At 43.8% G+C, this 14,985-nt stretch overlaps 1 protein-coding gene across 1 annotated transcript in view; it reads left to right on the top strand.

Annotated features, from left to right (window-relative positions):
- CSMD1 (CUB and Sushi multiple domains 1) overlaps positions 1-14,985 on the top strand; it is a 3,932,590-nt gene that overhangs the window by 2,827,975 nt on the left and 1,089,630 nt on the right. The window contains exon 38 of the mRNA XM_086925641.1: positions 13,002-13,120. Coding sequence (XP_086781767.1) covers positions 13,002-13,120 — 119 coding nt within the window. The remainder of the gene's footprint in view (positions 1-13,001; positions 13,121-14,985) is intronic.

Here is a 14,985-nt window from a genome sequence, read left to right as displayed (position 1 = left end):
ATCTTTAACCCAGGACCCCCGAAGTGACTAAATGGTTCAGTTATCTGACCTCCTGTTCCAGCTATAGGGACACTATAAGTTTCCAGAGGCTTTTTTCCTGCAACTGCCCAGTTTCAACTGAACCTATCTTGGACCTTTCTTCTGGCCTTTGTTGGCAGTGTCACTTTTGTCTTTGCCCCTTGGCTGCTTTTAGAGTGCACTCCTCCTGTCCTCAAATTGGAAGAAGAGGTACTTAGAAACCTTTTACAACTTTCTGCCTGCAGAGCCAATTGACACCAGCATCGCCAACAAAGCCCCAGCTCACAACATCTAATTGCTGGTTGATCTCAACTTGCCTGTTTGCCCCACTGAAGGACATTTGACTTCCAGAAAATTTTCTAAGTCCAAACCTGGAGGGCTTTAGTAGACCATTGCTGAGGAGCATCCATATGACATCAAGCCTTCATGAGCACGCTGTAGGAAAGTAGGATCTTCTTCTTATGGTTACCCCCACTTTTTGCTTCATGTGATACTGCTTTTGACTAGTCTGACTGGGATCCTGCTAAGTAGGACCCCAGTCTATCAGCCTTCTCCCTAAACTGTTATGTCATGTACATAGGTACACTCCAGATTGGATACTGGGGGACCCTTGTCAGGCCCTAGTATATGGTACCGATTTACCCAGGGCATAGGTACCCCAGAGGCCTGCCATGACTGAAGCATATATTATGCCACTCATGAGAGGCCATGCAAAATTAATCTATAGGTCTGTCATTGCAACCTGTGTAAGTTGGTGCATGCACCACTTACTTTAGATATAGGTTTTCCATATCTAAGGGTCACTGCACATAAAGACTATACGTCACCCCTCTAGCTGGTTTGACAATTCTGAGGGCAGGGTGCTTGGTTCAAAGTGAGAGAGTGCCACTGCATGAAAGAAAACACCCCTGCTGCCTACAGAGTCCAGTCTCCTGGGGTGTCAATGTATCAGCCTTTTACGACACATAAATTGGCATTATGCGACCACGTACCCTATTGTGTTTGGTGTCAAACATCGTGGAATCATACCCCCACACCAGTAACCATGATTCCACCCCTCAGAAACAAGCTTTGTGAGGTCCCTGGTGTTCCCGGTACCAGCCTTCTAGTCCCGGGCCGCCCAAAATGGTTGTTGCCACCCAGAGACAAATTTCTGTCCTCCTGCTGCTGAGCCAAGCTCAAGCCAAGGAAGGTGGAACAATAGGCATCCTGTCACAGGGAAGTGTGACCACCTCCCAGACAGTAATTAGTGTATTAGGCTTGGGTGGGTGCGCTTGCTAGCGACTGAAAGTCTGCATGAGGGGCACATTGGTTGTCCCTGTGCATAATCCAGTTCAAACCAGTCCTGGGAGCCGTTGGATCCTGCTCTGGCACGAAACTGGACAAAGGACATGTGTGTAACATGAGTGTAACCTCATCACTGTCCAGACCCTCCCCTCGGAGGGTCCCCAGGGTCTGTACAACCCTCTCCCACAGGTACTAAAGGGATTACATGGTTGTAGGACCCTAGACTCGACCTGGACAAGATTCCGAACCAGAAACCACTGAACTACTTTGGACTTCGCTGGACTTTGTTTGGGCCCAATTTCGTCTCCCTCTCAGTCTGAAACATGGTCTGTGCCAGTGCATCATGCAGGCTCTGTGCAGGACCTGTGGAGCATCAAGGACAACTGACGATATCTCCCTTGGAGTGAAGAAGTCACTCCCCTGCAATCTCGATAGACCGGTCTGCTGCCCCCGAGCTCCTACTGACTCCAAAGGCTTCAGCAACAGAGGAGGTGGGTTTCTATATCCCTCGAGGTCCAAGCTGCCCTCTCACTGAGATTGAGGTCAGAATCTCTCATAGGGGCTGCAATACCTGTACCCCTGTGCACCACATTAATTTGCAAGTGCATATGGTGATGGTGTTTCTTGAACAAGTACAATAGGCTCCAAGTAGGCCCACCCTCTGGCATCATTTGCTACACAGAACTCCGGCCTCCTCGCACCGAGTGATCCGTGGGCTGCTGCTATGTGAAATTGCTTGAGGTCCCCCGCTACTCCTATGCCTTCGGCCTGTGGGACACTTTGATAGTCAACAAAATTAATCTATAGGTCTGTCATTGCAACCTGTGTAAGTTGGTGCATGCACCACTTACTTTAGATATAGGTTTTCCATATCTAAGGGTCACTGCACATAAAGACTATACGTCACCCCTCTAGCTGGTTTGACAATTCTGAGGGCAGGGTGCTTGGTTCAAAGTGAGAGAGTGCCACTGCATGAAAGAAAACACCCCTGCTGCCTACAGAGTCCAGTCTCCTGGGGTGTCAATGTATCAGCCTTTTACGACACATAAATTGGCATTATGCGACCGCGTACCCTATTGTGTTGGTGTCAAACATCGTGGAATCATACCCCCACACCAGTAACCATGATTCCACCCCTCAGAAACAAGCTTTGTGAGGTCCCTGGTGTTCCCGGTACCAGCCTTCTAGTCCCGGGCCGCCCAAAATGGTTGTTGCCACCCAGAGGCAAATTTCTGTCCTCCTGCTGCTGAGCCAAGCTCAAGCCAAGGAAGGTGGAACAATAGGCATCCTGTCACAGGGAAGTGTGACCACCTCCCAGACAGTAATTAGTGTATTAGGCTTGGGTGGGTGCGCTTGCTAGCGACTGAAAGTCTGCATGAGGGGCACATTGGTTGTCCCTGTGCATAGTCCAGTTCAAACCAGTCCTGGGAGCCGTTGGATCCTGCTCTGGCACGAAACTGGACAAAGGACATGTGTGTAACATGGGTGTAACCTCATCACTGTCCAGACCCTCCCCTCGGAGGGTCCCCAGGGTCTGTACAACCCTCTCCCACAGGTACTAAAGGGATTACATGGTTGTAGGACCCTAGACTCGACCTGGACAAGATTCCGAACCAGAAACCACTGAACTATGACTGCCTGGACACTTTGGACTTCGCTGGACTTTGTTTGGGCCCAATTTCCTTAAAACTCTAAGGAAAGTCCTTCCACTTCTACCTCTAGAAGCCAAGAAAGTGGCAGTACAAGGCCTCATTCAGTCCCGCCTGGACTCAAATAATGCCCTATATGTAGGGGCTCCCGAGATGACCCTCCGGAAACTCCAAGTGGTGCAAAACTGCACAGCACGCACCCTGCTACAGATTCCACGAGCCTAGTCAGCCAGACCTGCACTAAAAAGTCTTCACTGGCTACCAGTCAAGCACAGGGTGACATTCAAGGCACTGTGCATTGCGCACCGGGCTTTTTGGAAAACAGGACCCGCAATTAACAGCAACCTTGTCATCCCCTATCACCCAAATAGGAACCTCCGCTCCACCGAGGCTTTCTTGGCAGTGGTTCCTAGAGTGAAGAGAGCTAGATCCGGGGGCAGGTTGTTCTCACTGAACGCAGCTAAACTTTGGAACACCCTCCCCCTCTCACTCCGTTCCAACCCGGACCTGCTCGCATTCCGTAAAAAGTTGAAAACGTTATTATTCGCCAAAGCCTCCGAGCTCTAATCTGTCACTCAGCATGTCTCTCCAATTCTTACTTCAGCGCTTGGACGCCCTTGGGCAGCAACCGCGCTCAATAAATTTATTTCTAATTCTAATTCTAATTCTAACACTACTTTTCTTGGGCTCCCCTAGTTGCTCCAGGCTTGCACAGACTCCCCTGTGTGTGGTGAGTTGCCTGGACCTTGATGGTCCGAACTGTAACCTTTCTTGTCCTTCTTCATGGGTTGCTACTGCCAAGGCTTGTTGGTGTTCCCGCTGGAAACCGACCCCTCAGCACTCGACATCTTTTGTGGGACAGATCGTATCCAGCTGCTGGTGGTCCTCGACATCTTCTTGTTGCTGCAGAGTCAAGACCCCTGAATGCACCTGAAGTACCCGACATCGGTGGACATTCGTCTACCAAGCCCCTAGCCACTAGTTTAGTATATGATCTGGTCTCCTCCTGGAGCCCACTGTGTATTAGTGTCATTTACTATGTTTCTATGCTATAGTGTTGTGTGCTTTGTGAATATCTGCCTGTAGCAGATACTGTGTCATACTTGAGAGTGTTATATTAATAAATACATATTTTTATAACTACTGAGTGGTTCTCTTTTCATTTAACCAATACTATAAGGTTGCATTCTGGTAACACAGGCTGCTAAACACTCCTTCAAGACTAAGCCTGAAGGCTGCTCTCCACAGCTACCACTTGGATAGCTTTCTAAGGTTATCTTTGACCTCTTAAATCACCATACAGGTTGTACTGGTGCAAGGTGCCTACTTAATTAATGGACTGCATATACCTGGCCAACTTCTCACACATGTAAATAGGACTTTGAAAGCCCTGTTCTTTCCCTCCTTCCTGATTGTCTTGCCCCCACGTTTTGGCAACCCGCCATTGTCAAGGCCTCCTTTGGATCCAGTTTACAGCTTACCTTCAGAGAACAACACATTGATGGCCACTTTTTCTTCTTAAAAGTTTCTAAGTCTGAAGGTATACTTTCTAGCAGTACATACTTGATCCCTGTTCTGAGGTACAATCGCTTTCAACCTTAACAATGGTCTTTTACCCAGTCTGATGCAACCAGATAACTTCAGTTGGTACTTTGTGTGATTTTTGGCTATTTTTAATTCAAACTTTATACATTTATAAATGCAGATGTCCATTTCTACTTATTGGACATTCATTTTAATGTTATGTTATTTATTAAAATATTCTCTATTTGCCTAATTGGAGTGTTTTTTTTCTTGTCTTATGATTTTACTGTATTACTGTTTGTGTGCAGCATAAATGCTTCACTCATTTTCACTATGTTAAGCCTCATTGCGTTGTGCCAAGACAACAGAGTATTATGCACAGGTTTGTTTAGTGACTTTAGTGGTTCAGCTTGATAAGGACTCATATTATTATTTGAGGTGGGTTCTCACCCATTCAACTAATACTTTAATGTATTTCACATTCCTTCTGCAAACAGGAATGAAAATGGAAAAAAATAGACATCCTGAGGACCTCTGTGCAACACACAGACAGTTAATTACTTAATCCAAAATAAAGTAATATAACGACAACATCAATAAAGCTTATTATATCAATCCCGCATTTGATCCACCTATCCCTCATTTGATCTACATAACCCACACTCCACAGGCAAGTGCAATGCCATCAATCACTTTAAAAAATAAATATCCAACATCAATTCAACAAAACCTAGCCTGATTATTTTTTTACTCCAAACTCTGCTTGCAGAATCCCAGAGTGGCCATCCTCTAAAGCCCTGTCTCTCAAAGACTTCTCCAACATACTAAAGTGTCACAAAGTTTCTAAAGATAATGTCTTACCCTCACTCATTTGGAATGGTACCTCAGGTGATTGCCAGTGGGTAGAGTATTTATAAACCTTGCTCCCACTACTTTCTATTGGTTTGATTTATACTCATACTTCATTAGAGCTCTCTACAGGGAATCTCTCTAATCCTTATTCGCCAATGCCTCCTTCAATCAAGACATTATCCCAGGAGTTCTCAAAATAAGCTAGGTCTTCTCAAAGTTAAAGAAACTTACATTAGACCCTGATCACCTCACTAACTACAGTCTTATCAATCCCATACCCTTCAACAGCAAAACATTGCGGGAGCAGTCTTTCCTGTACTCAAAGATCACATCATTGTTAAGTATCTCCTCTATGACTACCAAATTTGCATCAGCTCACACTGTAGCACGGAGATGACTGGTACCTTACGCATAGACAGCACACTCCGGACTGCAGAAGAAGAAGACTCTTGCATCCGGATTTTGATTGACATCTCAACTATCTTCAACATAGTTGAATATCCAACCCTCATCCATACTCTGCACACTGGAGTCTTGCAATATTATTCACTTGTAAAGCATGAAGGACATAGGGCTACTGGTTAAGGGGATTGAAACCCTACTCAAGCAGCCACCACAGTCAGGCTTTACTTAAGACACAATGTTTTAAAGTAGTTGTACAACACGTCAAACAGTAACACAGTGAAAACGCGACCGAAAAACTCCACACCAGTTTAGAAAAATTGAGAAATATTTTATACATATAACAGGACAAAAATCCAATCAGTAGATGTCGAGATATACATTTTTAAAGAATAAATGCCAAAATAATGCTTATAAGCTGTAAGCTCTTAAAGAGATGGACGCATTGGACAGGGAGAAAGTTAAGAGCTCAGGCCAACTGTGATGGAATGCGTGCCGGATACAGGACCTATGTAGGTCCAAATGAGCAAAAGTACATTGATTCTGGTTGTAAACAGCGAGATGCATCAATGATCCACACTCAGTTGGGATCATAACCTAATGCTACTAGGAGGTACAGTTGTGTATAGACCACCGGGACACCATGCTCAGTGGGCCGATAAGCTCTTTACATGGCTCAGCCCGCTAATGCTGAAACACAATAGGTATATTGTCATTGGTGATTTTACCTTTCATTTTAAAAATCAAGAAGTTGCATTTTGCAAACAATTGGGGAACAATTTGCGAACGCTACAACTTACTCAAGTAAACGATCTAACCCACCAGGCAGGTCATATGTTAGACCTGCTTTTCTCAAGCGCCAATAACATACAGGAGATTAATATATCCCCTCTTATGTGGACTGACTACTTCTGTATTAGATTTTTGATTTCACTCCACCCCACAAAAGGTTTGAGTCTAAAAAGCTGAACCCTCTACAGAGGACATGGAGTAAAGTTAGTATTGACAAATATTTCTCCACCTCATCTGAACATCTACATGCTGTTAGCTGACTGTGTAGCACAGTTCAATACAGCTATCATAAAAAACCCTTGATGCTTGTGTTCCCATGAAATTGAACACCTCCCACAGTGAGACACCATCCGAATTATGGTATTCCACTGGATTGAGGAATATGAAATGGAAATGCAAAGTGGCAGAAAAATGCTGGAGACTTTCAAAAAAGCAGTCAGAGCGCAAGCAATACAAACGCCAACTGACTAATTAGTACAAACAGATTGAAAAAGCAAAGAAAAATCACTTTATGAAAAGAGTAAATTACAATAAATGACAATGGTGGGTCATCAAAGGAGCTATTTATAATAGTGAAGGAACTATCAAAGCCCATCAGCCTGTCCCAAACAATCACTCCCTCACAGCATCATTGTGAACCCCTTGCTGGCTACTTCATTGATAAGATAGAGAAAACCTATTCTTTTTTTTATTCCTAACCTCCTTGTTTAGATGCTCCAGGCAAATTGCTGGGTCTACATTCTAAAACCCATTTACCCATTGGAGGCTTGAACTGGGCACACTTCTGTAGAGGAAGCCAGTGGAAATCTTTGAGGTGTGGTGTGGTGTGAGCCCTGTAACAAACGTTGAGAATGAGTCTGGCTGCCGCAATCTGTATGATCTGTAGTCTGGTGAGAAGATTGGTGATTCTGGTGTACAGGGCATTCTAGTAGACCATTTTGCTGGTGATGAGGGCATGGGTTATGGTATTTCAGGTGTTGCTTGGGAGCCATGTGAAGATCTTAAACAGCATCAGGATGTTGGAGCATGAAGCTGTTCCAGCACTGACTTGTGTGGACATGTACAGTTTGTCATCAATAATGATGCTGAAGTTCCAGGCATGGGGATTGCTGTGCATTTGAGGTCAGCCAGCTACTAGGTGGAATTCATGTATGAGGCCTTTTTTCAGAAGATCACTACTTCTGTCTTATTGGTGTTAAGCTTACGACAGTTGGCCTTCACCCAGGTGTCATGTCAGTCATGCAGGCAGTAACTCTGTTCATGGTCTTGGAGGTTTCGTCCGAATGGGGCAGTGTGAGTTGAATAAGAGAGGATATTGATGTTGTGGGAGCAGATTATGTTGGCTACTGGTTTCAAATACTTTTTGAATATGGTGAGGCTGACACTGTGTCAAAGGCCGCCACTGAGAGATACTGGAGAATGACAGCCACAGAGTTTCCCTCTTTCTAGGATCATTTGGATGTTGTCTGTGGCGGCAATGAATGTTGTTTCCATGCTGCCTTTGGTGTAAAGCCAGTCTGAGTAGCATCTAGGACCCGGTGGTCATCTATGTGGTTGGTGAGACGTCTGATAATGAGTTTCTCAAAAACGTTTTCTGGGTATGGTGGAGGAAGGTTGGCCTGTAATTGGTGAGCCTGACAGGGTCTGCTAAGGCTTACTTGAGAAGGGCTTTGACTGTGACATGTTTCCAGGTATTCCAGAAGATGTCAGAGATGATGGGGACATTGAGGATTGAGATGAGTGCTTTGATGATGGGGATGAGTTCTTTGTTGAAGGAGTGGTGGGAGGTGGGTCTGATAAGGCTCAAGCGTGGAATGGAATTGATGGTGCAGGTGGTTCTGTATACTGAGAAGGAGGTCCATGTGGTCAGGGTCCAATCTTTGCCCGATACAGGGAGACTAGTTGCAATGGCCAAAGGGTCATTCTGAGCATCGAAGGTACTGTATATGGATCTGATCTTCTTGCAGGTATAGTCTGATAGTTTGTTGCAGATGGCTTTAGAGAGGATAATGTTGTTTGATGTGGCTGCACACATTTTAAACACTTTGATGCACCTGGTATACCACCTGCTTTACTCAACCAAACACTGATTACTATTGTCCATTCTCACTGATTCAAAGGTGTATAGGGAATCTTATGGCCCACAACTCTGTCTAAAAACCTCTTCTTCTGGGGACACTGCTGAATATGCTCTCTGGATGTTCTCAGCTTGGTTTCTTTTGTTCTCACTTGTGCTGCATAGAATGATCCTCTGTGGACTTGCAGAGATAGCTGCCTTAATAGAGCTTTCTTGGCTTCTAGCCAATCTACTTAAAACCAAGCGCTGGAAATGCATGACCTCATTAAAGCCAAAAGGATGACCACCTGCATCTGTGTTATGTCTCATAAAATCCGAGTGACAGCTAATGTCAAAGATAAACTCATTGACAAATCTTGCCACAACAACTCAACCATTCTAGCATTCTACTGTCCCTTGCCTAGAGCTCTGCAAATATATTTTACAACCATTTTGCAGCACATTTTTTGCAACATTTACTTTTATATGCCTTAGTCACTGGAGACTTTAACTTCTGCCGTGAATATCACACAGACATCTCTGAAGAATTTTCAGGAATCCTACTAGCACCTCCACCTGCACGTTCTATCCAAACCTCCCAAACAGCAAAGGCCACACTCTTAATACTACCCGCCAACTTGGCCCCGGTTATAAAATGTATTATAACGTGATTAAGTTCCTCAGATTTGTTTATTTTCGATCCACTGGTTTTTGAATGTCTGCCCGGATTAAGACACAACAATGGAGTCTAACTCACTGTAAGCTTCTTTTCAGATTGAGTTTAAGGGGTAACCTCTGGTGCTCACCTCTTAAACTAAGGCCCTCTGATGTGGTGCTGAAGTAAGAGGCTTTGTGCTGGTTATGCATGTACACATGAGCACCCAGGTGTGCAAGATGAGTGAGGAAGAATACTATGTCAGCCTGGTGTCTGCACACAGGATACCTGTTGAATATGGAACCCTGAATAAATTGTTTATGGCCTGTGCAGGTTTGAAAATTCAACTGGAAATGGAAAAAGGAAGGACCCTTTCTTTCGTTGTAACTAAAGTGCAAGTCCATATTGCGTTACTGTATTTGCTTCGGTTTAAATGAGATAAATAAATGACATGACTTTCCCAATGTTTAAAAATGGTAAAGTGAAAACAAAATTCTAATTGAGCAATATTATTTTTTCTCTTTCTTGCTTTTTGGTTTTTGCAATATTTCTCTGAGCTAGCCCTACTGAGATTCAGGAATAGTACTACCCTGCTTGGCAAAGTTGATAACTTCGTTGGTCATCTGGAAGTGAAAACTAATACCTTGACAGCACCACTTACCCCAAGGATTCCCTTGAAGTCTTAGAAAGAAGGAACAAGATTAAGTTGGAGGCATAATTAAACGATAGAGAACGCTCTTGAAAACCACTGCTTTACTGTGTCATTTTGTAAATACCCAAATATGCTCTGAGGGTATACTGGACTGGTGGCTGCTCCGAGGAAATGTCTATTGGGGTGGGTGGGCGATATATCCCTGCACAAGGGACAGGCTGATAGAAGTGGGAATGACAGGGAGGATGGACTCTGAATGTTCTCTTGGATTTCTTCTGACCAGTTCTAGATGGAGATGGGATACCCCGCCCTCCTGCAAGCTGCACATGAAAGTGCTACCCGAGATGTATTCTGGTTCAGGGGCTATGAGGAGTTGCTGCTGAGAGACCCAGAGCCAAGTTATCAGGAGCTGCATGCTGGCAGGCATCAGAGATCTTCTAGAACAAAGAAAGAGAAATCTAAAGTAAAAAAGCTCTAGAGAAGAGCCATTAGAAAAAGTGAAGGCCTGAATCATTGGAAAACTAATCTAGATTGCTTGAGCACGCTGTCAAGATTACAACGCAATAAAGCCTATGTCAAAATGCCGACTGCTATTCAATATATCTGTATTTAAGTTAACTGCATATGTATGACATGCCTGGTAGGTCCCCATGACTGCAGGGCTGAGAAAAAAACTTGACTGAATCCAGACATCTATTAATTGCACCTGAAGAGGGCCAGTGCCTAAGATGTGCCAACTCACTGGGACACCTTTGCACCCATGTCCAGCCTTTCAAATCCCTGGGAAGGGCGAGTACCCCAGTGGAATAGTCCACTTCTGAGCACGTCACACTCAGAATTGACAATGTAACGGTATGAGAGAGGGAGCCACCAAAGAGATAGTTTTGGTCTTATGAGACGATGGGCTGTCCATCTGCAGCACTTGAGGAGCGCAGGACTGGACAACCTGTGCTTGCTTCTGTAATACAGATCACACCAGCACATGTGTATTGCCGATGTGATCCCAGAGGGACAATCCCTCATTTGCCTGGTGGCCTGGCCCCAAATTAATGAAGAAACACTTTGCCTCTGTGGCCAAACCATATTACAGGCATGGGCTCAGGGGCAAAGATACCATCAGGAAGCGCACTGGTTTACATCGAAATAACGTACAGACAGTGTGCCCACTGGAGTTTTTTCTTGGGAGGAGGTAAGGGAGCCAATGGACTTGCAAGGGCATCTCAATTCAGGCAGATGCAGTCACTCACTCCACCCCGCTGCAGAGGTATCCCTGACTGCCTATCAAATGCAGGGCGTGTTACTGTCTGCATAGAGAAAAACACACTGGTATCTTCAAACATCTATTTCACCTTTCACTATTGTGGTGCCCCAAATGGTGGCCGCAAGTTTGAAGCAACATTGGGGGTATCACATTCATTGTGATGGGGCGCAGTGACCTTCCCTGCTTCTGTTGCTTCCAGTTAAAAGTGTACTGCTGTGCAGATCAAAGTAGTGCACTCTATTTATACTATGGGCCCAGAAACAAAAGACCATACCTACAGCCTGATTCATCATACTCCCGTTTTGCGAGCCCCTAATAACGAATCATAGCGAATCGCTATTAAGGACTCGCAAAACGGGATTCATGTAGGAATATGCAAAAAAAATGCGATTCCTACTAATTCCTTATTTGCGATTAGCAAATTGCTAATCGCAAATAAGGAATAACTCCCCATTCATTCCTATGGGCCAAAAGGCCCATAGGAATGAATGGGGAGTATTCCTTATTTGCGATTAGCAATTAGCTAATCGCAAATAAGATAGCGATTGAAAGGGTGCCAGGGGTGTCCAAAGGACACCCTGTAGCATCCCTTAAATGCTAATATGAACAGGGGTTGCGCACACACATGTCCAAAGGACATGTGTGTGTGCAACATGCAACTCAGAAAAATGCTTTTAAAAGCATTTTTCTGAGTTATCGCTATTTACCACGAGGTTTGACCTCGCGGTAAATAGCGGCCCAAAATTGCGATTTCGCAATTTTTAAATGGATGATGAATTGCATTTAAGGAATCTCAAATAGAGATTCCTTAAATGTAATCCATCGCAAATTTGCGAAAACGCAGTTACCGATTTTTGCATTTGGGATGATGAATCCCAAATGCAAAAATCTCACTCGCAAAGGGCCAGATTCTCAGAATCTGGCCCTTTACGGGCCGATTTCAGCTTCATGAATTAGGCTGATTATCTTCTGACCGCCTTTGACGCCTACAAGGATTTCAATATGAGTTGCCCATTCAAATCCTTCAGATATTTATCTTTGTCCAAACTCAAGCTCAAACTGAGTCACACAGTATATTAGTTACATTTTAATCAATCAAATCAGAAGTATGGTAAGTAGTCAAAATGCTTATTCTATTAACTAAAGATCTCAAGGTAATTCTGCCAAACCCACCTTACGAAATTTGGTCAACTAGTGAAGTCTTCCATGCAGTACAGGAAAACATGTCAAATCGACCTGACAGTCTGTCATTTATAAAAGTTACAAAACAGTATATAAAGCAGTTGAGCAGCTCGTTTTAACTTTAAAGTATGCCAACCTGCCTCACACCCACCTGAGAAGACGTCACTGTCTCCCAGCATAGGTCAGAACTAAAGTGAGAATATGAGGCTCTCTGTCCAAAGCCAGGAGGATTCTTTCCCCACATGCCTTCACGAGAAAAGCAGAAAATACTATATACATTGTGCTCTGCAATTGGCAAACATTCTGGTTGTACCTAGGGGTACACCACTGCAACAGATGCTCCTCACACTCTTGATATTGTCTGGAACAGTCTCTTCCAACAGGTCGTCAATGCCCGCTTTATGCAATTTCGAGCCAATTTCGAGCCCCATCAACTACTCTATTCTTCTTTCTGTACTAATAATGCTTTCAAAAGGAGTTTACATAATCCTGCCTAATTAACTCACAATCATATTTAACCATATGGATACCATGAATATGTTTGAACTTATTCGGTGTGATGCAACGTATAGGTACTTTATTCATACATGCCAGAGTTAAGTCACTTGACTATGACAATGACAATTGTATATTAGATGTGTGTGTTCACAAAGGCGTTGCTTTCCTTTCAGCTGTAGGTCTTACCGCCTGCCCAGAGCCTGTGGTACCCAGCAACGGGATACGAATTGGAGATAGATACATGGTGAATGACGTGGTGTCTTTTCAGTGTGATTCCGGATACACATTACAGGTATTTCACTTGAAAACCACTTTTATCAAAACGTCATTGTGTACATGCTTTTTCAGGAAGGTATTTAATGCCGAGTGCGATCTCTTAAATGTGTTCATAGTATTTGTGTATAAACATTTATATATTATAAATAGAGCATTTGCATCTCCTTAGCTGAAGACACTTAGAGGATGTGGTGCAGACTGATTCAAGGTGTTGCACCCACCTACTTACCATATTAAAGGCATATAGGCGCAGCGCAAAACATTGCAGCACAGTGCAGGCGCCCAGGCATCCTTTATTATATAAGCCCCTAAATGTGCCTCTCTGATAACGTTGCGCCCACCATCCCACTCAATCACAATCTGTGACAGTACCTAGTATAAGTGAACTACATTGTTACTAGCAGAATTGGTCGGTGTCAGTGTTATAAGAGTTGGGGAGGAGGCATCAAAAAAGTGTTTTGGACTTTCAGCAGGGAACTATCTCCATTGGTGACTTAAGCCACAAATAAGTTTAAAAAATGCCTGAATAAAAGTACTCCGCATTTAGCAGACTTTTAGTGCTCAGTATTGCGGGAAATGAGATTTTGATCTCTTATCTGATCACCTAGATACCTATCTCATTTAATCCCTTTTCGGATCGATTATTGACTGTCATTGAGTAAAAGGCAAACCCACATAAGTTAAATCAACCCCATAGACTGACGCAACTCTGAAGAACCACTTACGACTGGTAAAGTTTAAAGGTTTATTATAAAACCAAAGTCAATTGCAGATACAAGCATCTCAATATAATGTTCAACAGGTATACAGGTACTAGAAGGAACATGAATTCCCTAAGAAATCTCAGTCTACAGAAGAAAACAATCAAAACTAATTCAAAAATCAACAAGTTGAATAGCATAGACAAAAAGTGGATATGATGCGTCATTTACAGAAAAATAAAACCGGTTAAACTGTCCCTACTCTATGCTAGATGGCATCCCTACTCAGCAAGTTCTTTACCTAAAAAGGTGTCAGCCGTTTGACTTCCGAAGAAGTTCAAACTCTCTTAGTCTCTGATGGAAACCTATGTCGCGTAGCAGTATCCTCTCTGCCTACCCATCCGTTCTCTAAGAGTCCTCAGGCCATCTGCTCTGCCTTCTCCCCGGGGTGCTGTCCCTAATACAAAATCACAGTATGGGTGAAACGCCCCTTTGAGACGCCCACCACGTACACATTTCACGTGGTCCTGCTTCTGGTTTTTTCCATAGTTTCGCTTCTTTGAATCGTCTGTTAAGTTGACCTTGCTTCCCAGGCGCCGTCTCCGTCGTGCGGGTACCCCCATGACATTCCGGTTGACTCCTCCAGACCAGAGCCTATCTCCTCAAACAAAGCTCTATTCATTACGTTGGGATTGGTACCCCCCTCGCACCTGGAAACAGACACTTCGAAACAGGGCCCCAAATTCCAAGCGTCCCTTATCTCACTAGGCCGTAAAACTTCGACCAGCATTGGCAATTTAATTTAACGAGACTTTTGACTCTTGGCTCGCACGTGCAGATCAAAGCTATCCCCCTATCTCTGTGAGCCCACTAAATTATATGCAGTGGACTGCACTCTTGCGAACCCTTATTTCGTTAGGTTAAAATAACATATGAACACACCACTCTATAATTCTACAAACTCTTCTATACGGTATGGCTTTTAACACACATATATATGTATATAGAATAAGCAAATCATTGATTATAATCGAATCCACGATACATGAAAGATGCAATGTTATACTCTCGTTCTTACACAGTGCTATGTGGTCTGCACGTTTCTTCAATTTGCATTTCATCTCTTTCTCCGTTTAATAGTTGCATACATGAATTCTGTTTAGCACGTTCTACTGTTCTT

This window comes from Lissotriton vulgaris, chromosome 6 (genome assembly GCF_964263255.1).
Source record: "Lissotriton vulgaris chromosome 6, aLisVul1.2, whole genome shotgun sequence".
Lineage (NCBI taxonomy): Eukaryota > Metazoa > Chordata > Amphibia > Caudata > Salamandridae > Lissotriton > Lissotriton vulgaris.
The sequence above is the reverse complement of the archived record's forward strand: the minus strand, read 5'-3'. Positions and strand labels throughout refer to the sequence as shown.